Source organism: Candida jiufengensis (assembly GCF_024610255.1).
Source record: "Candida jiufengensis strain CBS 10846 chromosome Unknown scaffold2, whole genome shotgun sequence".
NCBI classification, from domain to species: Eukaryota; Fungi; Ascomycota; class Pichiomycetes; order Serinales; family Debaryomycetaceae; genus Lodderomyces; species Lodderomyces jiufengensis.
The window spans coordinates 1,749,937-1,776,958 of record NW_026261561.1 but is presented as its reverse complement, the minus strand read 5'-3'; the positions used below and the strand labels follow the sequence as shown (position 1 = coordinate 1,776,958).

At 24.1% G+C, this 27,022-nt stretch overlaps 13 protein-coding genes across 13 annotated transcripts; 4 read left to right on the top strand and 9 right to left on the bottom strand. All coding sequences in view use genetic code 12, as the record gives it.

Annotated features, from left to right (window-relative positions):
• Positions 1-83: 83 nt before the first annotated feature.
• On the bottom strand, positions 84-290 carry KGF54_003782 (translocon subunit; the record flags this gene model as incomplete). Its single annotated transcript, XM_051764408.1, has 1 exon — positions 84-290. The coding sequence occupies one exon, from the start codon at positions 288-290 to the stop codon at positions 84-86; it is 207 nt and encodes a 68-aa protein (XP_051619842.1).
• A 204-nt stretch (positions 291-494) lies between these two features.
• KGF54_003781 (uncharacterized protein) lies at positions 495-2,390 on the bottom strand (the record flags this gene model as incomplete). Its single annotated transcript, XM_051764407.1, has 1 exon — positions 495-2,390. The coding sequence occupies one exon, from the start codon at positions 2,388-2,390 to the stop codon at positions 495-497; it is 1,896 nt and encodes a 631-aa protein (XP_051619841.1).
• A 229-nt stretch (positions 2,391-2,619) lies between these two features.
• SLU7 (mRNA splicing protein) lies at positions 2,620-3,582 on the top strand (the record flags this gene model as incomplete). The annotated part of the gene is made up of 1 exon (XM_051764406.1): positions 2,620-3,582. One exon carries the CDS (start codon positions 2,620-2,622, stop codon positions 3,580-3,582), a length of 963 nt encoding a protein of 320 aa, XP_051619840.1.
• A 51-nt stretch (positions 3,583-3,633) lies between these two features.
• On the bottom strand, positions 3,634-5,531 carry SLF1 (Slf1p; the record flags this gene model as incomplete). The annotated part of the gene is made up of 2 exons (XM_051764404.1): positions 3,634-4,723; positions 5,422-5,531. 2 exons carry the CDS (start codon positions 5,529-5,531, stop codon positions 3,634-3,636), a joined length of 1,200 nt encoding a protein of 399 aa, XP_051619839.1.
• Positions 5,532-6,943: 1,412 nt separating this feature from the next.
• On the top strand, positions 6,944-8,542 carry TRY6 (Try6p; the record flags this gene model as incomplete). Its single annotated transcript, XM_051764403.1, has 1 exon — positions 6,944-8,542. The coding sequence occupies one exon, from the start codon at positions 6,944-6,946 to the stop codon at positions 8,540-8,542; it is 1,599 nt and encodes a 532-aa protein (XP_051619838.1).
• Positions 8,543-8,673: 131 nt separating this feature from the next.
• On the bottom strand, positions 8,674-9,920 carry KGF54_003777 (NEDD8 ligase; the record flags this gene model as incomplete). Its single annotated transcript, XM_051764402.1, has 2 exons — positions 8,674-9,632; positions 9,908-9,920. 2 exons carry the CDS (start codon positions 9,918-9,920, stop codon positions 8,674-8,676), a joined length of 972 nt encoding a protein of 323 aa, XP_051619837.1.
• Positions 9,921-10,226: 306 nt separating this feature from the next.
• On the top strand, positions 10,227-12,566 carry KGF54_003776 (anaphase promoting complex subunit 2; the record flags this gene model as incomplete). The annotated part of the gene is made up of 1 exon (XM_051764401.1): positions 10,227-12,566. One exon carries the CDS (start codon positions 10,227-10,229, stop codon positions 12,564-12,566), a length of 2,340 nt encoding a protein of 779 aa, XP_051619836.1.
• Positions 12,567-12,676: 110 nt separating this feature from the next.
• Positions 12,677-14,491, bottom strand: KGF54_003775 (uncharacterized protein; the record flags this gene model as incomplete). Its single annotated transcript, XM_051764400.1, has 1 exon — positions 12,677-14,491. The coding sequence occupies one exon, from the start codon at positions 14,489-14,491 to the stop codon at positions 12,677-12,679; it is 1,815 nt and encodes a 604-aa protein (XP_051619835.1).
• Positions 14,492-14,716: 225 nt separating this feature from the next.
• Positions 14,717-18,778, bottom strand: KGF54_003774 (putative helicase; the record flags this gene model as incomplete). The annotated part of the gene is made up of 1 exon (XM_051764399.1): positions 14,717-18,778. One exon carries the CDS (start codon positions 18,776-18,778, stop codon positions 14,717-14,719), a length of 4,062 nt encoding a protein of 1,353 aa, XP_051619834.1.
• A 1,858-nt stretch (positions 18,779-20,636) lies between these two features.
• On the top strand, positions 20,637-22,784 carry GFA1 (glutamine--fructose-6-phosphate transaminase (isomerizing); the record flags this gene model as incomplete). Its single annotated transcript, XM_051764398.1, has 1 exon — positions 20,637-22,784. One exon carries the CDS (start codon positions 20,637-20,639, stop codon positions 22,782-22,784), a length of 2,148 nt encoding a protein of 715 aa, XP_051619833.1.
• Positions 22,785-23,084: 300 nt separating this feature from the next.
• Positions 23,085-23,300, bottom strand: KGF54_003772 (uncharacterized protein; the record flags this gene model as incomplete). Its single annotated transcript, XM_051764397.1, has 1 exon — positions 23,085-23,300. The coding sequence occupies one exon, from the start codon at positions 23,298-23,300 to the stop codon at positions 23,085-23,087; it is 216 nt and encodes a 71-aa protein (XP_051619832.1).
• A 644-nt stretch (positions 23,301-23,944) lies between these two features.
• KGF54_003771 (E2 ubiquitin-conjugating protein) lies at positions 23,945-24,790 on the bottom strand (the record flags this gene model as incomplete). Its single annotated transcript, XM_051764396.1, has 1 exon — positions 23,945-24,790. One exon carries the CDS (start codon positions 24,788-24,790, stop codon positions 23,945-23,947), a length of 846 nt encoding a protein of 281 aa, XP_051619831.1.
• Positions 24,791-25,425: 635 nt separating this feature from the next.
• Positions 25,426-26,382, bottom strand: KGF54_003770 (class I SAM-dependent methyltransferase; the record flags this gene model as incomplete). Its single annotated transcript, XM_051764395.1, has 1 exon — positions 25,426-26,382. The coding sequence occupies one exon, from the start codon at positions 26,380-26,382 to the stop codon at positions 25,426-25,428; it is 957 nt and encodes a 318-aa protein (XP_051619830.1).
• Positions 26,383-27,022: the final 640 nt, after the last annotated feature.

Below are 27,022 nucleotides of genomic sequence, written 5' to 3'. Positions count from 1 at the left end.
AATAAAAATTTGACGTTATTATAATACTTCACTCTCAAAGTTTCTCCATTCCTATCACTCTTAAAAACACTCCTTATCCACTCTTATACAATTAAATATCTAATTGGAATATGAATTAATTTAACAGCGTAACCAACAACTCCCATCATGACAAAACCTACACCAACTGCTTTTATAATTTTAAAATATTCTTTTTGATCTGGTTTTTGACATTTTTTAACAAAAGCTGATCCATCTTTGAAAAATTCTACTGGAACTTCAGTTATTTTTTCAATACCTTCTGCTGCCATTATATGTTGTGGTTTGATTGTCTTATATATGTGTTATCTGGAAAGTGTTATCTGATTATTTTTGGTCAACTTTAATTTTTTTTTCAATAATTTTACGTGGTCTACTTTTTTCGATATTTGAACTTATAACACGCATTTTTCATACTACAATATTTAATATGAATTTAATCATTAAATTTATCATTCATTAAATTCTATTCAAATTTACATTAATTCTAATAAAGACTCTTCTTCTTCTTCGTTTTTCAATTCATTCATAAAATTTTCTCTTTTAAATTCTAATTGCTTTCTATATTTATCAATTCTCTCTGTTTTAACCCATTTTTTCAAATCATTTTTCATTAAATTATCAATACTGTATTTCTCAATTAATGGATAAATTTGACCTATATATGTATTTTCTCCTTTTAAATCTATCAAACATCTCATTGCTTCCGAATATAAAACTCTTATGGATGAACATTTGTCATTAGATGGATAAAACCCAGACCCTTGTCTTTCTGTGAATGATTTTGAATCGACATTATGCCTTTCATATTCATACAATAATCTATTTAAAAAATCGAAAATTTTCATTTCATCTTTTTGTTCCTGTAATACGTCCAAGTAAGTTTTATAAATAAAATTTGAATAATTTACTGGTGGATCTTTTTTAACTATATTCCATATTTGATCAAATGTGTTAAATCTTTCAAGTTTTAATTTCTCCATAAATTGTAAATACCCTTCATAATCAAAGTTTACATCATTTTTAGCATCATCTAATGAGATAGTATTACCTCTTGAATAATTACTTTTATTTAAGAAGAATCTTAATGCCCTATCTTCTTCAAACATGGTATTTATGTTTGCCCATTTAAATATTTGCTCCCAAAATACCTTCTTATCCCTATCCGACTCTTTAAATTCGTCATACACTGATTGAAACTTATTAATATATTTAATTCCCATAAAAAACTCTCCATTTGAAGCTAATGAAGTAAATAATGCAGTTAGAAATTTAAGATCTGGATATAAATGATTCTTATTATCTATTTTACTTTCAGGAGAAGTCAAATCCCCTTTAGCATCAATACCCCAAATAGATTCAATATATTTTTGTAATACAGTTAATTGTTTTTTATAAGCTAAATGAAGTATTATTATGGTATGCATTTCCAAATCAAAATCTTGTATTTGACTTTGTAAATCCCCCAAAGACAATTCAATGGATGGTTCAAATCTGCATTTTATGGGTTGTTTATAATAGTCTGACAACTCTGTACCCCTTAAAATCCAAACCTTATCGTCTCCAAATCCATCAATTTTATATGCTAATTTCCACATTTCTGGTGTCATTTCATTCATCCAATTAGTATGATTATATAATCTGAATAATCTAAACCACCTTGATGCTAAGTCTAACTTAAAATTATATAATTCTAATTCCATCAAATTTTCATAATCCTTATTTGTCAATTTATGCCCCGTAAGATATTTACTAAAATAAATATCATTTCTTTTATCCCTTTTATATAGATTTTCTTTTTTACTAGAATATATCATGTTTTTATAAATATTTCTAACTTGCTTTGTTAATTGATCTTTTAAAATAGTTTCTTTCTGATTTAATTTATCTGTTAGTCTTTGAAAATTTGCTGATTTATTTACCGGTATCGTGCTATATTGTGAAACAAAATAACTTCTATTTTCTCTTATCATTAAATTTAAATACTCTGAAATCAAATCTCTACCTAATGTTTCAATCATTCCATTAATATCATGCATTGACCAAGTTTCTAATACTTGACCTAATTTTTCAATATTTTTTTGTTCTGCTAATATTATCAACTCATTTTTAATTTGTTTCTCTTTGGTCCCTCGTATGTTTGAAGCAAAGACTGAACTTATTCGATATGAATCAATGAGACTCTTCGAAGGTAGATTTATTAGTATATCTTTAATTGATGAAGATTTTGCTTGTGTAATTATTTCCGATTTGTTGGTAGTGGTTGAGGTAGTGTTCGTTTCATTTAATGGTATAGTGATTGAAGTATATGATCTATGACAATTATGTATTAGTCTCCTCTGTACGGATCCATTTTTTATAATATTCAGCATATGTTAAAGTAATTTCATATATATATATTTTGATAATTGAAACAAAATTTGGTCTGAAAAATTTTAAATCTTTTTAATTTTTTTATTTTTTTTAGTTAATTAAAAAGTATGCCAAAATAGCGCGCGTAAATATAATTAACAATTTTTCAATCGTACTATCTTTAAAGAATAGTCCATTATTTATCATAGTTCAATAATTATATATTATATCAACCACGATGAAGATATAATGTCAAATCCTACTGAAAAGGAATTAAATCCATATATTCCGAAGTTTATAATTTCAAAACCATGGTATAATGAGGAGAAACAATCCGAAGAAAAAGTAGACGAAGAACAACCTAAAGACTATTTATCACATCAAAGGAAAACATCAGAAATTATTGATCATAGTCTACCTAAAATTGGAGAAGGTATTAAAGACGAATTTACTGGTAGTGTTAGAACTTCGACTGAAGATAATGCAAATTATGATTCAAAAAGAGATCGTTGGTATGGTTATTCAAATGAACAATGGTTGGAACTGATAAAATCTTGGAATGAGAAAAATAATAAATTAACTAGAAAACCTATTTATAAAAATGATGATGATTCTGATGATTCTGATTATGATTTAGAATTGAATGAATTAGGATTACAAAAATCAGATATAATGCAAAATGTAAAAGAAGATCCAATGGAAAAAATGTTAAGAGATAGACAAGATATTCCAGCATATATTCATAATATAAATTCAAGATTATCAGATAAAATTAAAATAGAATATGATCCAAAATCAAGATTAGCAAAAGATTTAACTAGAGGGTTTTTAAATGATAAAAATCAATTTATTAAAAAAGTTGAAGGTGATGCAAAAGATTTAAAAATTCTACAAAATTTTGCATGGGATTTAGATAAAAAGGACTTACAGATTAAAAAATTAAAACAAATAGAGAATCAATATAACAATGAAAACTCCTATTCATATGGTGAAGATGATGAAAATAAAAAAGAAGAAAAAATAGGTTCTGATTTAAATTTAAGTCTTGAAGCTAGTCCAACTTTAATGATGTTAAAAGCAAATCAAGAAAAAGAAAAAGCAAAACAAAAATCAATTGTTAAGCGTAAAGCTATATTAAGTATGTATACTGATACTGAAACTAAATCAACAGAAGATCAAAAAGCACCCAAAAAACAAAAGATTGGTGAATAACAATTTATTTTCAACAACTATTTAAATTAATTCTACTTCTTCATCATCAATTCAATGTTTTAAAATCCAATTTTGCCAATTTTTCAATCTTAAAAATTTATTATTATCTAATAATTCCAAAATTTCAATTTCATTTATTACTTCAATAATTAAATAATTATATTTACCATTTGAAGTTAAAATTTGAAGTCTTTTAAATTTTAATAATTTTAATAATTCAATTTTACCATCTTTTAAATCAAATAATGATCTAAGATAAGTATCTTTACATAAATTTTCAGTTGAAAAATAATATTCTAATTGTTTTTTAATAGTTGATTTTTTAATAATTAATTTATCCTTTGATGAAATTGATAATTTTTTTTCTTGTGCAATATTAGAAGTATATAATAAATTTTGTTGATTCATTATATTTGATGGTATTGGAGTCAATGGTCTTTGTTGTTGAAAAATAGGTAAATTACAATAAATCATTTGTGGTGGGAAAATTGGAGGAGATTGTGATAAGTTTGGTAAATTATTATTATTTGATGAAGGTATTAAAAATGGTGATGGTAAACCATTTGATATAAAAGATATAGGTGGTGGAGGGGGTGGTTGCTGCTGTGATTGAATTTCTAATATATGATTATTATTATTAAATTCATGAATAAAAGGACTAAAAGGTTGTAATGAAGGTGGTGGGGAATTTGGCCACATTTGATGATTATGATTATGAGTATGATTTTGTAATTTTTTATTATTATTTAAATTATTAAATTCAGTAGCAGTATCATTTTTAATATTTTTATCTTTTGATTTTGGAAAAATTGGCTTTTTTATTTTTAAATTTTTACCAACACTTACTAACATATCTTTTTTGTTATTATCATTATTAATTTTAGTATCATTATTTAAAATTTTAAAATGTTTTAAATTTTGATTTTGACTATGATTTGATTTTGGACTTGAAGTTGAAGAAATAATTAAAGTTAAAGAATCATTTGAATCATCATTATCTTGATTATACGAAGAAGAATTTGAAATAGTAGGTATAGGCATTAACAGTTCCTGGAAATTGGATTTAAGTTCAATTGGATTATTAGTATCATTCGCAGAATTGTCATTGTTTGAAACATAATTATCTACTTGAGTTTTGTTACTAACATCATGAGTATTGATACTGTTATTCTTATAATTATTATAAATATCTCTTGATTTTTTATTTTCTTTAATTAAAGTATTTAATTCCCATTCATTAATTTGAGGAGGTGGTGCTGGTGTTTATCTTTTAACTCCTGACATTTTCTTAGCTATTTATCTGAAAAACTTACAATTTATTCAAAATTTGGTTGTAAAAGTAACAAATTATTAAAATTTTATGATTTATATAATTTTTGGTTGTAAAAAATTTAAATATATTATATTTAAAGTATAAATAGAATATAAACTAATATTAATAATTTTTTAGATATGTTTCAAAATTATAAATAAATATTTATTATAAGATATAAAGATTTCATATTAAATAATTAAATCTATAATCAAAAATACCCCAAAAACATTTAAATAAATTATCCAATAAGATTAGGATTGAAATACCAATACAATTATTATCAAGAAATTATAAATAAGTCTTAACATGTTTTTTTAATTCTTTGTTATACTTTAATTAATTAAAATTTGTTATCTAGTATAAACTTATATTATTTTACTTTTGAATATATTATCATACATTACCCCCATATAAAAAAAAGTGCTGCAAAAAAAATTAATAACATTGATAAATCTCTCTCACTTAAATTTAAAGGTAGTGTGATCTTTAAATTATTAGATTTTATATTACTGTACATATCATACAAAATATAAGTATCAATATAATCATATAATACATTCTTAGATACGAAAATATCAATATTTAGTAAATTTAATAAACCAGGTATATTTAATAAACTCAGTATATTTGACATTCGATATGATATTAAAACATCTATAATAAAATTATTATTAATTAGAAAGTAAATGTTTTCAATTCCATCAATAATAATTTCAATTACTAAATTTTATTTACTTAAAAATAATTTATTAATATTAATTACAAGTATTTTTATTGTCTTGTGATTATAAAATATTTTTCTAATAATAATAAAATTTAAAGAATTACTCTTTTATAAAATTTTACATTATTCATTTATTAATTATAATAAAAATTGAATATTTTGTTTATTAAATTGAAGTGATATAATTACAATCAAAACACCTAAAATAATTAATAAGTTGTTATTTAAGTATTTCATTGAATCGAATAATTGTGTTCTTCATAAAAATGATAATAATAATAAAGGGGGATAGATAAAATATATATAAAAAAACCCACATGGGTCCTGAAAATATAATTTTAAAGAAATAATTTTAAAACTCACACGATGTCTAAAAATTAAAAAAGTTTAAAATTTAAAAATATAATACATCAATTATTATTATTATTTATTATCCACGTTTTAACCAAGACAACGTTTTATAATAAAAACAATCAGGAAAACGGGTAAGAAATGTAAAGAATATAGAATAATAATTCATTTATATGTACAAGTTAACTAAATAATAATACGTTAATCCGAATTTATAGTCTTTTGACTACGTGGGGTTAAAAATTATAAAAATTATAAAATTTATTAAATATTCATAATTATCACTAATCATATATATAAAATTATCTAAAATATATCGATATTTACTTGATACAAGATACTATGTGGCTGTAGTTAATAGTATATTAAAATCATTAAATAATGCTGTTTACAAATTTATTACAATATTTTCTGAATAATTCCATAATTCTATTAATTAAATAACAGCTTAATATTAAATTGATACATTTGAAAATATATCAATTTTATACAACAAGGTATCTTTCCTTCTTGGATATGTCTACTATTGTATAAAGTAAAGTGTCTTGTCTCTCTTTTTTAATCTTTCTTTATGTAAATTCTATTTTTAAATTTTGAGAGATCAACGTGGGTTTTTTTATCATGTCTAATTTTGTGTAATATTACTTTTAATTTTTATATTTTTTTTTTAAAGATCAAAAGACATAATAAATTAAATTAAATTTTATAATTTTAATAAATACTTCATTATATAAAATGAATCTAATTTATTCCTATTTTTTTTTTTAAATTGTTTATATACAACTTATATTCTGTTTTTATTTTATCAAGTATCTATAATTAATTGAACAAGTATATCAAATTGATTCTTACAAATCGATCAAGTCGAATTTAATACAATCAATTATTTTATAATAACAAATCAGAAGTATTTTGTGAAACAAATTAATAAATCAAATTTTGCAACTATTTAATTAATTTTTAAATAAATAATGAGTTTTCCATCACCACCAGTACTTAAAACTACTATTATTCAATTAAATAAAGAATTAGATCCTGAAGATAATAATAATAATTATGAAATTTTAACTAATGATTATAATAATAATAATAATAATAGTAATAATAATAATTTAGGAAATTCAAATAATATAATTAATAATACTAATATTAATAATAATGGATCAAAATTTAAGAATTCAAATAGTAATGATTTAATTCCAACTTCACCAAATTTAGAAAGTCAATTACCAAATAAAAAGAAAAGAAGAAGATCAACTGCAAATATTGATTCTGAAGAATTAGCTAAAAGAAAAAATGAAACAAAACAATTACATTCAATAATTGAAAAAAGAAGAAGAATTAAAATTAATAGAGAATTTGAAGCATTAAAATATATTATACCTGCTTGTAGGAATTGTAATAATTCATCAACATCAATTACAAATAGTCCATCATCAAAGAAACCGAATATTGGATCAAATAACAATAATAATAATAATAATAATAATAATGGTAGTAAAATTGATGGAATGTACAAATTAACAATTTTAAAAAGTTCAGTTGAATATATTTTATATTTACATCATATTATTCAAAAACAACATGAATTATTAATAAATAATTCAAATGTAAACGATAACTCAAATATAAAATCATTTGATATAGATTTTGCTAAAATACCACTTGATGTTAATCAATATAGAAATATTGATATTGATTTTAATTTTAAAAATTTAATTAATGAAAATAATAATAATAACAATAATGATATTGATCAACAACAAGATCAACATCAGCAGCATCAACAACAACAACAACCAATACTACAAAAATTAAAAAATGAGAAAAAACCCAAATCTAAATCTTCTAATAGACTTCATAATAATCATCATCAAATAATTAAAGAAGAAGATGAAGAAAATGATGAAGATATAGATTTAGAAAGTGAAAAACAAAATAGTGAAGAAGATGAATTATCAATTAATTTTAATAGTAGATCATCAAGTTTAGCTCCAACAAATCCATCATCAACAACTTTACCAAATATATCACAAACTAATATTACTAAACCTTCATTACCAACACCAGATTTTACACCAGATATGGCACCAATATTATCAATGCTTAATAAATATTCAACTTCAACAGCTCAAGAAATGAGAAGTAGAAAATTATCAAATCCCATATCACCTCAAACTTTTATTTTAAAATCTGCAAATCCTTCACCATATACTCAACCATTAAAATCTACATTATTACCAAATTCTACTTCACCATCAATGAGAGGTTATATAAATCTGAATACAATTAACAATAACAACAATAACAATTCAAAGTTTTCTTTACCTGATCCAGCTATAAATCCTCAAAATGATATTCCAAGAGACAATATTAATAACACTAATAAAGTATTTCAAAATAAAATGTTTTTATCATCATCTAATTGTAAAAGAAATAATGATGAAGATGATGAAAATGAAGATGATAATGAGGAAAGAACTGAAGAAAATTTAAAATTAACTGATCAATATGCTTCAAAAACATTATTAGCTTTAAGAAAATCAAGTATCGATAGTTTACTTAATTAAAATTCCAAAACAATTTTTGTATTTGTATAGACTAGAAATATATATATCGCGAACTTAGATTGAGTTTAATAATTATTAATCTATACTTGTAAATAAGTAGATTATATATTACTACTTACTCTTATATATAGCTAAATTAATTCATTCTCATTCAAATATTCCATATATTCATCAATTTTACTTGGCCAAGCAGCCATTTCATCATATTTTGATAAATTTATTGGATCATTAATTATAATTTCAATTAAAAATTGATAAAACATTGACCAAGTATCAAAAGTAATAATTTTTCTTTGATCAAATTTAATTAAAAATTCATACCATTGATTAATTCTTTCTTCAATTTTATCTTTATTTAAATTTGATTCAGTTTCATTATGTACACTAATAACTAAAGGTAATAATAATTTCCAATATTCTGTTGCCAATTCAATATTTAAAACTTTTTGATTTTCTGTTTCAATTAAAAATTTAAATGTAAAATCATAAAATTTTTTAAAATTTATTGTTTGATTTGTTTTTAAATCAATATAATTATTTTTATTGTGTAGTATATCATTATAAAAATTTTTTATAAAAACTTTCATCATCAATAAATCATAAACTTTATAATATTGCCAAATTGTTAAGAAATCATCTTTTTTAAATATTCCAAGTTTTGGTGAATTTAATAAAAATGCTAATGATAAAGCTTTTGGATCATCAGGATCAATATCTAAATCTTCAAGATATTTTAATGTACCTTCAATATCTATTTGATTAGGATTTAAAGAATCTTTATATTTATCATAAATTTTATTTAATTTTGAATTTATCGTTGTTGTAGTTGATTTATTTAATTTATTATTATTATTTAATTCTTTTTCTGCTTGTTTATCATAATATAATTCAATAGATCTTGTTAAATCATAATTACTTGCTTCTAAATATTTAGTTGCAGTTGATAATGAAGTTGTTGTTAATTCACAAAATTGATTCTTTAATTGAGTTTTATTCACCTTATACAAGTTAGTATATATATATATTACATATTTTCTCTTGATTAAATTGAATAAATGTTCTATTCTATACATACCATCCCTCACTTTATCTTCTCATTCCATTGGACTATATCAAAATAGTAGTTCAGTTTGAATAATGTATATATAATTATCGTTGTGATAAACTTGGTTGTAAAAAACTAATAGTTTTGAATTTAAAATAAATTATTAAATTTTAAAAGTCTGAAACTTTATGTAATCCTTTGATTTTAATATTATTATTATTAATATGTGAATTTCGTTTTAGTGTAAATAATTTTATAATAAAAGATAGATATATGATAGAATTTATAATATATTGTAATATCTATTTAGTAATATGAACAAAAATCTAACATTTATGGATCAAATATACTTTTAAGTGAACAATTGAATTTATCAAAGATTATATCAAATTATCGATGAAATGGACAATTATCTTGTATATCATCACTTTAAATGACTTATCAAGTAATAAGTAAATCTTTTAAAAGTATCAAAAATTTGGTAGCCCCAACAATATGTAATAAATATCAAAAAAATGGTAAATAATATTATTAAATTTATTGAGTTCTATTATCATTTAAATTTATTTTACAACCAAGAAATCAATTTTATAACAAATCAACTTCAATTACCCTTCACAACTTTATTAACATGTTGATATGAATGATGAATTTCAAAAGATTTCAATTAATCAAATTAAAAATATTATTGGTTTTCCAACTTTAGATGATTTATCAACTTCACCATCAGAAATTGATAATGATATTCAGATACTATTAGATTGGATTCAACCAATTTTACCTGAAAGAATTATGAATAATAACAAAAATCACAATGTAACTGTAACTACTATACCTCAACATCGTTATAGAGTTTTAAGATCTAGAAAACATTTAAATTATGAAGAATCAATTGAACCTAAATTCTTATTACCAACTTATTCAGAACCATCAAATAGAATTAAATTAGCAATAAAAAGTTGTTTCAAAAATGAATTAGATCAATTCAAATTTATTGATCTTTATCTTAATTCATTTAGTAAAAAATTAAACGAAATACCTTCATCAATAATATCAAATTTATTATTTGCAGAATATATGGATATGATAAAACTTATTTTACATCATTATGATTATCATATTGATCATTTTAATTTTACAAATAGAGTTAAAACTGTTTTTAATAATAAATTTTATTCAATTGTTACTTCATTTTTATTTGATCGTACAGATTTTATAATTCAATTGACAAAATTCTTGGAGAATTCTTTATTTTATAAACGTACTTTTTCAGATCCTCATTCATCAAATATGACTTTAAATATAATTGATGTTATTTCAACATTGGTAATGATTAATTTATCAGATAAATTAAATGAAATTATAGTTCAATTATCAATATTCAAGATAAAAAATTACACTTTACAATCATGTTCAGGAATTTGGGATAAACCATTACTAAATTTAATTGATTCATTTATTCAAAATGAAATTTATCCTAATTTTTCAATATTTGTTAGTTATACAACTTCATCCAATTTAACTGATTCAATGAATAATGTATATTTATATGAATTAATGAAAATTGCTCATAATGAGTTAATAACTCAAAGAATTAAAGAAATTTATTCTTTAGTGTTGGTATATCCTACCAGTGAATATGCACTAAAAGAATTACACATATGTTTACTGAAAAATAAAATGGAATATCAACAAGAAAATCAGATAGACATATCCACAACTTCAATTTTATCAATGGTTGATGAAATTTCATCTAATACTCAAGCTGCTAATAGATTAAAATTAGTTGAGAATTTTATTTTTAAATGCAAAGAAAATTTACTTCACGCTGGTGCCAATACGGTTGATGTAATAACTGCATACACCAAAACAATTAAATCATTTTTATTAATTGATCCAAAGGGTGTACTTTTAGATAAAGTTGTAAGACCAATACGTGATTATTTAAAACTGAGAGATGATATCATTGTAAAATTAGTACATGGACTTTTGGATACGTCTGAAACAAATAAATTAAAAGAACTACCAAAAGAATTATCTAACCCTCATAAACAACCAAATTCTGCAAATTATATAAAAGATGTAATGGAAGATTCAATGGATTTGAATTGGTCTCCTGATCCAATTGATGCATTACCTGATTTTAAAAAGGATAAAATAAATGATATTATAGAATCGTTACTATCAATATTTGAATCCAAAGATATTTTCATAGAAGAGTTTACAAAATTATTTGGTGATCAATTAATTAAGTCAGATAATTTCAATGTTGGTGAAATTGAATCAAAATTAAATTTATTAAAATTAAGGTTTGGTAAAAATAACTTTCATATTTTGGATATAATGTTGAAAGATTTTCATACTAGTGCAATAATGGCCAAAGATCACAATATTGTAAATGATAAAATTGTAAAAAGTGAAATTGTTGTTTTATCACAACTTTATTGGACAACTATATTAGACGGTATAAGTTCAGATTCGGAATACAAATTACCTAAAGAAATTGATTTGATGTTCAAGAAATACCAAAAGAATTTCAAAAGGCAGAAACAAGGTAGAACATTGAAGTTAATACCAAGTTTAGGTAAGGTTACATTAGGATTAAATTTAAGAAATAAAAAAGAGAAACTTTATCAAGTTAATCCACATGAAGCATCGATTATTTCCTTATTCAATGAAACTGATAAAGAATTATCAGTTGATTTTATTTCAAAAACTTTAAATATGCCCAATTATCTAGTAACTGAAGGGTTAGCATATTGGGAAAAAGAAGGTATATTATCTGCATTAACTAAAACCTTATATATTGTAAATGAAGATGAAAAAACAGACGACGAACAAGTTGATGAAGATGACGATGAAGATGACGAAGATTACAATAAATTAGACGAAAAAGAGTCAAAAGAAGAATCTAGTGAAGAATCAGATGAAGTTTATGACGATGGAGACGACGAAGAAGTTGAAGATCTGGGTTTATAAAATTGAAAATGTTGTGAATAATACAATTAATGAATATATAAATGATCAAGGATACAAAAAAAATATTTCCTATAAATAACTTTTCTTAAACTTTTGATCATGATTTTTATTTATTTTTTTTGATCTGATTTCTTAGTCCATCTTCTTGCTGCTTTTATTTCATCAGACATATAACCAGGAACTTTAATACCCCAATTATTTTCAAGATTTAATTGAACATCTCTTATATCAACTTTATCTAATTTTCTATGTTTTGCTAAATTACATGAAAATTCCGTAACATTACGTACAAATTCATCAGCTAAATCTAAGAAAATTTCTTCAACATCATTATCAACTGCTGTTTTAGAATCACCTTGATCAATCGATATATTTGTTATTAATTCATTTAATTTACGTTTAGTCAAAACTCTACCCTCATTATCTGGTATATTGGTTGGAGTTCTTGTAGAATCTTGAAAATAATTTAATGAGTTTACTAGATTAGTAGTTGATGTCAGATTAATTGGGTTATTATTAAGTAAAGGACGCTTGATAGCTGAATTAACAGTAGATGTTGGATTCATTGGTTGGTTTGGAGTTGATAGTCTCACTGAACTTGCAACTCTTGATACAGTAGGAGTTTTAACATTGGCAGTGGATGACAAAATACCGGGAGTAGCTATTGTAGGAGTAGTAGTGGTGGTAGTTAATGGAGGTTTTGCTAATGAATTAATTGTTGCAGCTGGTGATGTGGATTTTTTATTTACAATGTTTGAATTTGCAATAGATGCAGTTGAATTTTCTGATTTTCCAGACAAATCAGTCAATGATGAGCTTGAAGTTATTTCATTACTTGTGTTTTTATTTGCATTTAATTGGGTTAGGGGAGTAGCTGATTGGTTTGCTGTATTTGTAGTCGCAATTTTAGGAGATGATACATTTACTGGAGTTGAATTTGCAGATAATCTCCCAGATTCAACTAAAACTGATCTCATATATATTGCACCTCTATGATATTGTTGAAGTAAAGTTCTATTTTCAGCTATTGATTTATCATAACTTTGCTTCTTAATTGGATCAGTTTCTTTTTCTTTTGCACTTGTTAAGTTTTGAACTTTTTCAACTAAATCTTTTAACACATTTTTAACTTGTTGATATTTTTCAATGGTTACTTTTTGATTTTCATTTGAGTTGGTAGTAGTGGTGGGCTTTTGAGGAACTGGTGATTGAATTTGCGATAACTGAGGTGATTGGACTTGACTTTGTGATTGTATTGGTGGTTGTGATGGTGGTTGTGATGGTGGTTGTGATGGTGGTTGTGATTGTGATTGTGGTTGTAATTGAGGTGAACCTCGAGCTTGTATTTGTGATGTTACTTGTGATGGAACTTGAGATGCTGATTGATGAGCTTGAGTGGAAGTTTGGCTTTGAGGACGAAATTGAGGTTGAGATTGAGGTTGAGATTGAGATTGAAATTGAGATTGTGAATGTGGTTGGGATTGTTGTTGTGTGAGACCAGATGGAGTATGAGAAGGAGTAGATATTGGAGTTTGTGATTGAGAAGTTGAAATTGAATTTGGACGTTGACTCACTTGATGATTCGCTATTGTAGAAGCTGAATTTAATTGATTTTCATTATTTGGTATTACTGTATTCTCTGAGTTAGTTACACTATTATTTCTTAATTGTTGTTGTTGTTGTTGTTGTTGTTGTTGTTGTTGATTTTGTTTCTTTTCTTGAAATGCCACCAAAACTCTTTTAATTTTTTCAACTACTGATAAATGTTCTCTAACTTTTACTGGGTCTGTTTCTGTTTTACTTGCTTCTAATTCATCTTTTAGTTTCTTCATAAGTGCTTTTACTCTTTGTGGATTAAGTTCTACTTCTGGAGTAGGGGTCGGTGTATTTGTATTAGGCGCCAGAGAGCCTGTTGAATTGTCCATTATAATGTGTTTGTTATTGGATATTGATTAGGTAACAATTAATGTTTTATAATTTATAATGTTATTATAAAACAACTTATTTATTTGTGCTTTGTTTTAAGTTTATATTTTTCAAAACAATTAACATACAATATTTTGGTCGTGTGAGTGTAAACAAATATTTTAAGAGGTTTTTTTATACTGAACATTTCAATTTTCATTATCATTACAATCTATAAAATAATTTTATAATGATAACACTTTTTCTATAATACTTATAATATGATCATCAAATTCATTAGGTTTTGAGTTTATTCTGGATAGCTTGTCATCAATTAACTTATCCAATAATTTTCTCAATTGTTTGACTAGCACACCATTTTTACACCAAGTTCTTATTGGTAACCAATTATCTAAAATAATACCTTTTGATGGTACACCATTGGTTGAACTTAAATCATATTCAAATTTCCCACCAAATAATAAAGTGGATAATGTACTTAAAGGTGTGATATTTCTAATATATAATTTATATGAAAGATGTGATGATCTGTATGTAATAAATGGAAATTTTGAAGGGCTATCCATAGTTTTGTTTGCAGTAGTAGTCAAAGATCTAGCTTTATCAAAAACCACATTACCGTCTTGATCAATTATAGTTGATTCATCAAATTCAAAAGTTTTATTGCTTGTATCAAAGAATACTGATGATGGATGAATAAATACTCTTGACGCTGGAAGTTCATTTTCTTCATTTTTTGGATCTCTTTTAACCCAATATTTGATAAGTTTTGCATCAGGATCAACTTCTAATGAGCCAACCGTCGATTTAATATACTTTTTAGCAGGTAATTGGACTCTTGAAATATTAGGATAAAACGCACCAGCAATGATAGCTCTAATCAAATTATATTTTGTTCTTGTTTCAAGTTTAACTTTGGTGTCCTCAAAAAATCCCATTTCTAACAATAACTGATGATACTGAGCTTTGGTGGTTTTAATATCTTTTATTGCATTGTACGATAAACAATTATCATTCATGAATTTTTTACTTGGATTGTCAATATATGCTTCATATATATTTGCCATTGCAATTAAATCACCTTGATTATCGGAATTTTGAATTAAAATGGTTTTGATTTTGTCTCTATTCTCCATGTTATGTTGAAATATACTTCCAATAGAATTTATTGCTGCCAAAGTTGCTGCAAAATCTAAACATTTAAATATACATCCCAAAATTAATAATTTGCCGGTGTGAGTATCAGTTGGTAAATATGAAAGATATTTACCTAAGTTTGTTAATGTTTCCCCGTCTAATGCACCTATATCTTCTAAATGATTCTTAGCAGAAGCCAAAGATTTTGAATCAGGCGAGTCTAATCCACTTGTAATAAACTTCTCAACGTCATTGATTCCCATTGATTTTACAACCAAGTATAAATTTTCTAAACGTACTCTTTTAATTTCAGGTATTGGTTCAACTAACATTGCATTTTCAGTCTCCTTTGTATATAAATGATAACATGTACCATTAGTTACACGACCTGATCTACCTCTTCTTTGTTTAATTTCAGCTTGTGAACACCATTCTTCAATCAATTTTGTGGAATTTAAAGAATTATCAAAAAACATTGACTTTGACCTACCTGAATCTATGACAACTACACAATCTGGTATTGTAATTGAAGTTTCTGCAATATTTGTTGAAACTACAATTTTCCTTAACCCTGATGGAGGTGATTTAAACACTTTCTTTTGATCTTGAGAGGATAAGGATGAATGTAATGGTAGTGTCCAAGCGTTTGTCAAATTTTGATTAATTTCTTTAATAGCCTTGTTAATTTCTGGAACACCAGGTAAGAAAATCAAAATTGATCCATTGTTTTTTTCAACCTTTAATTGTTCGTTGATGTGAGATACCAATTTGGCTATCAAATTATAATTTATGTTACCTTTAGCAAAAAATGCTGAATCAGCTCTAGGCCTTATCATTTCACCACCAACTTCCATAGTGTAGTCTGTCTCTTGTAGTATATCACCTAGATAAATATCTTTAATTGAGAAAGTTCTACCTTCAATATGTTCATGATCTAAAGTTTTACCAAAAAAATCATTAAACTTATCTAATTTAATTGTAGCAGACATTAAAATTACTTTCAAGTTCTTGAATTTTTTTAATAAATTTCTCAACATGATCAATAAAAAATCTCCATCAACTGATCTTTCATGAACTTCATCTATGAACAAATAACCAAGGTTTTTAAAAAACGAAGAATCATCATCGTTGTTATTTGAAATATTTTGAAACATTCTTAATAATATACCAGTAGTTAAAAATGTAATTCTTGTACTTGAATTGCTTTTTGATTCGCCTCTGATAATATATCCAGTTTCTTCACCAATTGAATCAGCTCTCTCTTCAGATACACGGCTGGCTAAACCGATAGCTGATATACGCCTTGGTTGAGTACAAAGAATTGTAGTTGAAAAATCACCTTTAGAATTTAAATCATCTAATATGAATTGGACTATTTGGGTAGATTTACCAGAACCTGTTTCACCTGTAATTAAAGTAATTTGATTATCGTTTATCAACTTTATCAATTGATCTTTTTTATTCCACGCTGGTAGTTTTTGTCTCTCTACTTCCAGTACTTTTAATTGCACTTCCCTTTTTTTGTATGACGATTCAATAGCATCAACATTCTGTAAAGCTCTATTTCTAATCCTCTTCACTTTTTCAGTGGAATTATCTGTAGAAGTATCATTATCATTTATCACTTTGCTGGTTTTATCATAAACCATTAATGGACCAGGATCTTTGATAATATTCGTCATATTAATTTCTAACCATTCAATAATTGAAAAAATCATACATTCACCTAAATATAATTCATTAATTAAATATCTTAAGATTGATAATTTAACATAACTTGCTAATTTATATTTTTCAGATACCACCAATTGAATTCCAGGTATTTCATTTGGAAAATTAGAACTTTTAAAAATTTTCACATTGATTACACCTTCATCAAGACCTTCTGGGTTTAATGGTATTATGACTGAGTTGTTGTCATGAGTCTTGATATCATGGGTCAGTTGAAGTGCTTCAATTTCTTGATCCCATAATTCTTGACTATCAGAAACAACTTCATTTAAATTTGATTTATTGGAAAGTAACTGAGTAAGTTTGATACTAGATTGAAATTCATCTTCATTGTTTTCTTTATATATCTCTAAAATTTTATCATCATCAAAACCTGAATTTTTTAATCGTTTCAAAGCTAATTCAGTCTTTAAATTTTGAGATATTGTAAACGTAACATCTGAATCTTTAGAAGATTTTGAAAAAAGGGGAGGTAAATCATCTTCTGGAATATGAAATATAAGCCATTCTAACGCATCAATAAAATTTGATGAAGTATATTGAAGTGATTCTTTTACATGACTTTCTCTAAACCCCAAATTAGTTAATTTGATGATGATATCTTGATTTAAATTTTGAAGTTCCTTTTTTTTCGTAAAATCCCATTCAAGATAAGTTTTAACTGAATTTTCAATATCTAACCTAATTTCTGAAGGTATATCAAATAATGTGGCATTTTCCCAAGCTTTTGGAGGAAATGCACTCCTGATAGGTTTAGTATAGGAATTATTATTTACAAGTTTTTGTTGTCCTATACTTATTGTAGGTTTTTGAATTTTCAAATCTTGATTATTTTTAACCTCTGTTTCCTTTGATTTTTTCAATTTAAGTTCTTGTTCTTCTAATAATACAGTAAATGGATTTATATTATAAATTTTATCATGTTTTAATTTATCTTCTTTTAAAATTTTTAATCTTTCAATTTCTAATTCATTCCAATAATCTCTAAAAAGAATTGGTAATAACATTTTCATATTTTTTATAAAATTAATACGATATAATACATAAGTTGCAACCATATGTCTTGCTTCATTTGTTGTTTCTTTTGGTAAATAATTTGGTTGAAATTTTATTGATAATAATTCTTTTGTCTTTGGATTTTCCCATGATAATGTTACAATTCCAATAAAACCTTTGGCTCTTTTAATCATATCATATTGTACTTTATTCCATTTCTGTTTCTGACAATGTTCATTTAATAAGGTGACTGGTAATTTACCTGTCCAACCAAAATTTTCACCAATATTTAATCCTCGAGATGGTTTTTTTAAGTCATCACTTGTTGACGTTGATGCATTTTTGTCAATCTTCTTTTTTGTATTAGTTGAATTTATAGGTGTAGATTTTTCTTCGACCTTTGACTTGGTCTTCTTAGCCATTAAATATTAATTAATTATTATATTAGAATGATTTAAAGTCATCTTTGTCATATAATTTGTATTGATAATAAAATTTGTGACAATGGAAAACGAGAAATAATATTATTAGACATTCTATTAAGTTATTGAATTTATGACATAATTAATTCGATGGGTTAGTAATATATAATAATAATTGTTAAGGAACAAAAGTGCTATTTATTATATAATATCTAGTATGTCAATACATATAAATCGTATTTATAAATTTGAAGTTACTTGATACTATTAAATTTATAGATATGAATAATTTAAATTATTTAATTTAATGAGAAAAAAAAAAGTGTTTCAGATTTTTCTTTATTGTTTTCTAATTAATAATAGTCTAACAGTGAAAAGCTTTAATACAGTCAAATCGGAAATTTCAAAGCTTTAAAGAATAGTGAACATTGATATATATTAAAACAATAATGTTATATTTAAAATTTTAGAATTCAATCTTGCACTTAACCGTAAAACTCAATAAACTAATTATCTCACAGTATCTTAAATAAACTTCAATTGAATATTTCTGATGCGTACTTCGCATGATCTTACAAGAAGTATTTTATTATTATTAATATTGTACTCTTTTTTGATTCAGTTTTTGTACAAATCAGCAATATTTAAAAAAAAGTAGGCTATACAAATTATTTTAAATAATTTAAAAGTTATAGTATCGAGAATTTATATATCATTTAAAGAGAATGATTTGGAAGTTGAAAGTATTAATATAATAATACTAATAAATCAAAGCTGAATATATAAAAATTTGAATAAATAAGTATTTAATCTCTTCTCTTATAATTGTATATAATAATCAAGTATATAAAATTGAATATTAATTTTTTTATTTGCTTGAAGGCAAAGTTACAAAATTTATTATAAACTGAAAAAATTATTATTCATTATTTTTTCAATGGACTATAAATTAATGTAAATATGGAAACAAATAAAAGTAAAATTTAATAATTGAATTTACAATGACCTTTATTATTCCAAGTTTATACTTTATATAAATCAATTTATACTTTAGATTGAATGTTATTATGATGATTAATAGTAATAGTGTTATATAAATTTTTTGTTCTTTTCTTTTTCGTAAATCAATTCTATTATTAATCTATTTGTAATTTGTCCTAATTAGGAAGTGTAATGATCTATAATATAGTTTTAACATAACCTTTAAATTGTATTCTATATTCATTACAAATTTCTTTAAACAACATCCAGCTGAGAATAGTTCTTCAACTAACAATATCTTATTAGTTTGAATATTCAAACTTATAAGTTCAATAAGGTAAATCAATATAAAAATCATATGTAAAAATATATAAATATAATATATTAAATGTATGTTATTACACGTAAGTTACAAAATAGATTAATTAATATAATATTTAATATAATATAATATACAGTAACAATATACAAAATAAAATTAATTCTATAAATAAATTTAATTAAATTTTAAAAATAAATAAATAATACAAAAAAAAATTTAAATTTAAAAGAAGAAGAAAATTTACAACCAAATTTTTTTAATTTTTATATAAATATTGATTTTACATTTAATTTCAAAATCAAGTTCATTTGATTACAGATAACTTAATTTTAGTATTAATATATAATTGAAAAGTAATTTAATATTTGAATCAATTTATATTTATTTATTTTTAAACAACACAAGCATATTACTTTAAAAAAAATCAAATTTTCATTCGCTTTTAGTATTTTTCATTTCAAGAACATTAATTTTATATATTTTATATATTTTTTATATTTTAACAACAATTTTTCATAAAATTATCAATCAATTAATATAACAAAGTAAAGAAAAATGTGTGGTATATTTGGTTATGTTAATTTTTTAGTTGATAAATCAAGAGGAGAAATTATTGATAATTTAATTGAAGGTTTACAAAGATTAGAATATAGAGGTTATGATTCTGCTGGTTTAGCAGTTGATGGGAAATTAATTAAAGATGGTGATGAAGAAATTATGAATAATATTATTGTTAAAACTCCTGGTAAAGTTAAAGTTTTAAAACAAAAAGTTATTGATGATAAAATTAATAGAACTGATATTTTTGATAATCATGCAGGTATTGCTCATACAAGATGGGCAACTCATGGTCAACCAAAAGAAGAAAATTGTCATCCTCATAGATCTGATTCAACAAAAGGTGAATTTATTGTTGTTCATAATGGTATTATAACAAATTTTTCTGCTTTAAGAAAATATCTTTTATCAAAAGGTCATATTTTTGAAAGTGAAACTGATACTGAATGTATTGCAAAATTATTTAAACATTTTTATGATTTAAATTTAAAAGCTGGTGTATCACCAGATTTAAATGAATTAACAAAACAAGTTTTACATGAATTAGAAGGTTCTTATGGTTTATTAGTTAAAAGTTATCATTATCCAGGAGAAGTTTGTGGTACAAGAAAAGGTTCACCATTATTAGTTGGAGTTAAAACTGATAAAAAATTAAAAGTTGATTTTGTTGATGTTGAATTTGAAAATAATGCAGCTCAACAACAACAACAACAAGCAAATGGTCATTCATCATTATTAAATAATCATAGTACTTCATTAGATTCTGGTTTCATACCAGTTGCACCTGGTGAACAAAATTTAAGAACTTCACAATCAAGAGCATTTTTATCAGAAGATGATTTACCAATGCCAGTTGAATTTTTTTTAAGTTCAGATCCTGCATCAGTTATTCAACATACTAAAAAAGTTTTATTTTTAGAAGATGATGATATTGCTCATATTTATGATGGTGAATTACATATTCATAGAGCTTCAACAAAAAGTGCAGGAGAATCAACTGTTAGACCAATTCAAACTTTAGAAATGGAATTAAATGAAATTATGAAAGGTCCTTATAAACACTTTATGCAAAAAGAAATTTTTGAACAACCAGATTCAACTTTTAATACAATGAGAGGTAGAATTGATTTTGAAAATAGTATTGTTACTTTAGGTGGATTAAAAGCATTTTTACCAACTATAAGAAGATGTAGAAGAATTATAATGATTGCATGTGGTACATCATATCATTCATGTTTAGCAACAAGATCTATATTTGAAGAATTAACTGAAATTCCAGTAAGTGTTGAATTAGCAAGTGATTTCTTAGATAGAAGATCACCAGTTTTTAGAGATGATACTTGTGTATTTGTTTCACAATCTGGAGAAACTGCAGATTCGATTTTAGCATTACAATATTGTTTAGAAAGAGGAGCATTAACTGTAGGTATTGTTAATTCAGTTGGTTCATCAATGTCAAGACAAACTCATTGTGGTGTTCATATTAATGCAGGTCCAGAAATTGGTGTTGCATCAACAAAAGCTTATACTTCACAATATATTGCTTTAGTTATGTTTGCTTTATCATTATCAAATGATTCAATATCAAAAACTAAAAGACATGAAGAAATTATAAAAGGTTTACAAAAAATTCCTGAACAAATTAAAAAAGTATTAAATTTAGAAACAAAAATTAAAAAATTATGTAATGATGATTTAAATGATCAAAAATCTTTATTATTATTAGGTAGAGGTTATCAATTTGCAACAGCATTAGAAGGTGCTTTAAAAATTAAAGAAATTTCTTATATGCATTCAGAAGGTGTTTTAGCAGGTGAATTAAAACATGGTGTTTTAGCATTAGTTGATGATAAATTACCGATTATTGCATTTGCAACAAGAGATTCATTATTTCCAAAAACTATGTCAGCAATTGAACAAGTTACTGCAAGAGATGGTAGACCAATTGTTATATGTAATGAAGGTGATGCTATAATATCAAATGATAAAGTTCATTTAACTTTAGAAGTTCCTCAAACAGTTGATTGTTTACAAGGTTTATTGAATGTTATACCTGTTCAATTAATAAGTTATTGGTTAGCAGTAAATAGAGGAATTGATGTTGATTTCCCAAGAAATTTAGCAAAATCAGTTACAGTTGAATAGATGAGACAATTTATAAAAAAGAAATAAAATTTTTTATATGTTAATGTTATTTAGTTGTGTTTATTTTGATAATTTAATTTAATTTGATCGGTTTGTTAATGAGACTTTTCGCTAAATGTAAAATTACTCTACTTCTTAGGTTGTAATTATAAATTTGGATAATTATTATAATTATTTTACTTGAAAAATATATATACACTAAGAATTAAACATACATTACCAGGAGAAAATTGCGAAAAAAAAATTGATTCGTCGGTAAATCTACTTCTTTCTACCATAATCTTGGAACCTTCTTATCCTCTATTTTCTAGTAAAAAATTGACTTGAACCTAAGAAAGCACCAGTTGAATCTAAAAATGATTCTCCAAAATTTAAATATTTTGAACTATAATATCTTATATCTTTATTTTCAATTAAATCTAAATTTGGTGTTACACCAGTTGATCTTTTTATACCTGCTAAAACTCCTGATATCAAAACTAAATCAACACCTATATGTGCTAATCTACCAATCATTTTTGTATTATGAAATTGTAATTATATTATGTTGATTCTTATTTATATTAAATAATTATTTTGAGATTTTGGTTTTCAAATCCAATAGAGTCTCGATTGTAAAAGCTTGATAATAACTTATGACTAATAATAATATGTAGTTGTATAAATCAGTTGATAGTGGCAAAAACTAAAGTTTTATAGAATAATTAAGTAGTTTCATTTATATTCTATTTTTTTTATTATCTTATTTCCTTTTTTGATAATACTAAAAAAAATTAAAAATTTAAACTAGACCAAATTTACACTCCCTTAAATTTTTTAAATTTTTTAAGTTTCATCTATATCTAAATTGTATTACTATACAACAAAACTTAATCTTAGGAGTAAAATTCAAATTACAAAAGGTAAGTGCTTTCATAAAAAAAATGGTATAAATTCACCTAAAAATTTATAGCCGTTTATACTGTTTTCTATTGAAACATACAAAACCGTTAGAGTTTTTTATAATTATTAAGTTTAATATGGTAGCTTAATAACAAATTTAAGGTCACATTATAATTATTTCATTTTACTACAATTTTATATTCTAAATTTTTTGAACATATAACATCTTATTTTCATTAATTAATCATTCATCTATACTTTATTATTATTAAATCTTTTTATTTATTCTTTATTATACTAAAATATGCTGCAACAAAAGCTGCAACAATTACTCCTGCTATAGCAGTTAATCCACCACCTGGTAAAAGATTTTTTATAAAATTTTGATTACTTTTATTTTGTAATAATTGTTGTTGTTGTAATTCATGTTCAATTAATATTCTTGCTCTATCTTCTGGATCTAATTTATCTAATTGTGAAAAATCAATCATTTTTTCACCACTTTCTCCTATACTAAAACCAATCATATTACTATTATTTGTTTTCATAGTATTATTATTACTATTATTTAAAAGCTCTAGTCTTTTAGCTTTTTCTTCTTCTTCTAATTCTTTTCGTTTAATTTCTTCTAAATCTAATTTATTTTGTTTTACAATATTTGGAAACTGTTTTATAAATCTTGGATTTTCTTTTATATTCCAATTTTTACTTGATTTTGCTAATTTTTTTTTAACATTTTCTGAAGTATTTATTGATCCTGTTGTTGATTCATTACCTGTCATAAAACTTAATAATCCTGTTAAAATTGTTGCAACACTCCAAGCAGGATTCCAAGTATCAGGATGATAATCAGACATTGATAAACATAATCTTGTATTACATGCAAATCTACCATTTGGTGTTATCATTGTTATTGAAGGAGGTTTAAAAGGATATTCTTGTGGAAATCTTAATATACCATGATATTGACCATTTTCAAATGGAGTATTTGTTGGACCAGTTATTATATAATGCCATTCCAAAATATTTTCATCACTTGGTTTTGCTGTAATATAAGGAGGTGGTGTTAATTGTATAGATTTATATTCTTTAGTTAATCGTCTTTGTGACTGTCTTGATGCCATTTGATTATTAGAAATTTGTTGTAAAATGATTTTGTAAAGATAAGTCTTGGATGAATTCTATTCTATAATTAGTATTAAAAAATAGGGGTGTGTGGAAGCAAAATTTGGAATGTTGGGTATCAAAATCTATTTTTTTCTATTATCAAGATCTTAAAGAAACTAAATTATAAACCGACCTTTCTGAATGTAATGTATGATCACTCCTGATAATATTAAATGGAATAATAGTAGTAATGAGTTGAATATGTAAGTATCTATAATATAAAATGTATTAGGTATAAATAGTTGTAAAAAAATTCTTGAAAAATGTAAAATATTTAAGAAGTAGTTAATCATTTATTATTCTATCTTTATTTTAGTTTTATATATTACATTATTAATAAATTACGTAATAATATATTTTAATAGATTATCACAAATATATTTTATAATGTAACAGTTAATTATAATTCACACGATATTTATATGATATAATGAAATCATATCATAAACTTATTAGTTAAGATAAGTATTTTTACAGATCTTTTGAAAGTTTGTCATCATTAATTCATATACATTCATATTTAATTTACAAATTTCTATTTCTAAAAATTTTTTTTACATAATTTATAACTTTAATCTTTTACTTTTAAAATTTATGGTTTTTGACCAACTGCATAAATTAAACTAACTTCAATCAAATAATTCATTTCACCATCAATATCTTTTGATTCCAATTTACCTTCTTTTAATTTATTAACTTGTTCATCATCACAATGATTCTCAATAAAATTTGCTGGTTGCCATAAAGTTGTTCTAAATTCTCTTGCACTTGAAACATTTTTTAAACCTGATAAATTATTTAAAACTTTATTTAAACTTGATTTTTTTAAACCTCCCATATGTTGTACTGCATCACTCATTTTAATATCTGTTTTGGAAAATTCTATTTTTTCAACATCTTCATTATAAAAATCAACTATAAATAACCAACCATTTTGTTTTAAAAAAGTTGATAATTTTTCAGTTACTTTTTCATAATTATGAATATGATGATAAGATATTGTACAAATTATAACATCAAATTGATTTTCAAATTTTTCTTTTAACTCTGTTTTTAAATTTGAATCTAATATATCATATTCATAAGATTTTATTGAAACTTCATCATCACTGAAATTTTGAGCTCTTTTATTGAAATAACTTAAAAATGCAGGACCAATATCAATTCCAACAATTTCAGATTTTTTTCCAGATTCTTTTAAATACGGAACAAATAATTCAGTAACCATTCCTGTACCACAAGCAAAATCTAATAATTTCATACCAGGTTTAAATAATCCTTGTGAGAAATCCTTTGAATAAGTTGATGGATTAGGTAAGGTATTTTCTTTAGTTAAACCATTACAACATTTATATGGATCACCAATAAGTTTTGAAGATTCTTCATCTGTTTTTCTAGGTTTTGTTGGATCAAATTCTAATAAATATTTTGCAAATAAATAACTTAATGAAATATGTGATTCCCTTTTTTCATATTTAGCAGCAAATTCATCATTAAATAAAGATTTGTTGGCTGCAATTGCATCTTTATGAGTTTCTTCAGCTGTCATTTAAATTGGTGAATGGTGGAATGAATGGTGGAAAAACAATTGAAAGTTATTAACATTATATCGAAGTTTATTATTTGATCTCATGTTTTATTTTTTTTTCAAAAGTTGGGGAAACTGAATTATAAAATATATGAAGTGATATGCTCAAATACTCTAATTTTACTACGATCTTTCAAAAATAAGACTAAGGATGAAAATTTACTCTATGAAAAGTTATCAAGCTTCTCAGATCAATCTTTTTACAGGTTATACGTATTAGTATCCTTTGAATTAAAGGAGGAATAATCTCTTTACGTTGAGCGGGCCTTGTTAAAATTTTTAAGCCGCTAAAATGTTTAATAATCCGAGTTACTTGAAACTTGAAAAACAAATATTGACAACCCTTTCAAATTTGATTTTTATGCCATTATACTGGCGTAAAATTGAGGAGAGAAGGATAAATTTAGTTGCGTTGTAGAAGAAATACCACTAGAGCTTGTTGTCAGCGAAAATAGGGTTATGTAACAATGAGCTTTTACATGGATCAATTGACCAAAAATAGCACATTAAATAAAGTAAATTTACATTACATCGCAATGATCAAGTAATTCCATATAAAAAACTATCTTCATTACATATAAAAATAGGGAGTTACTGTAAA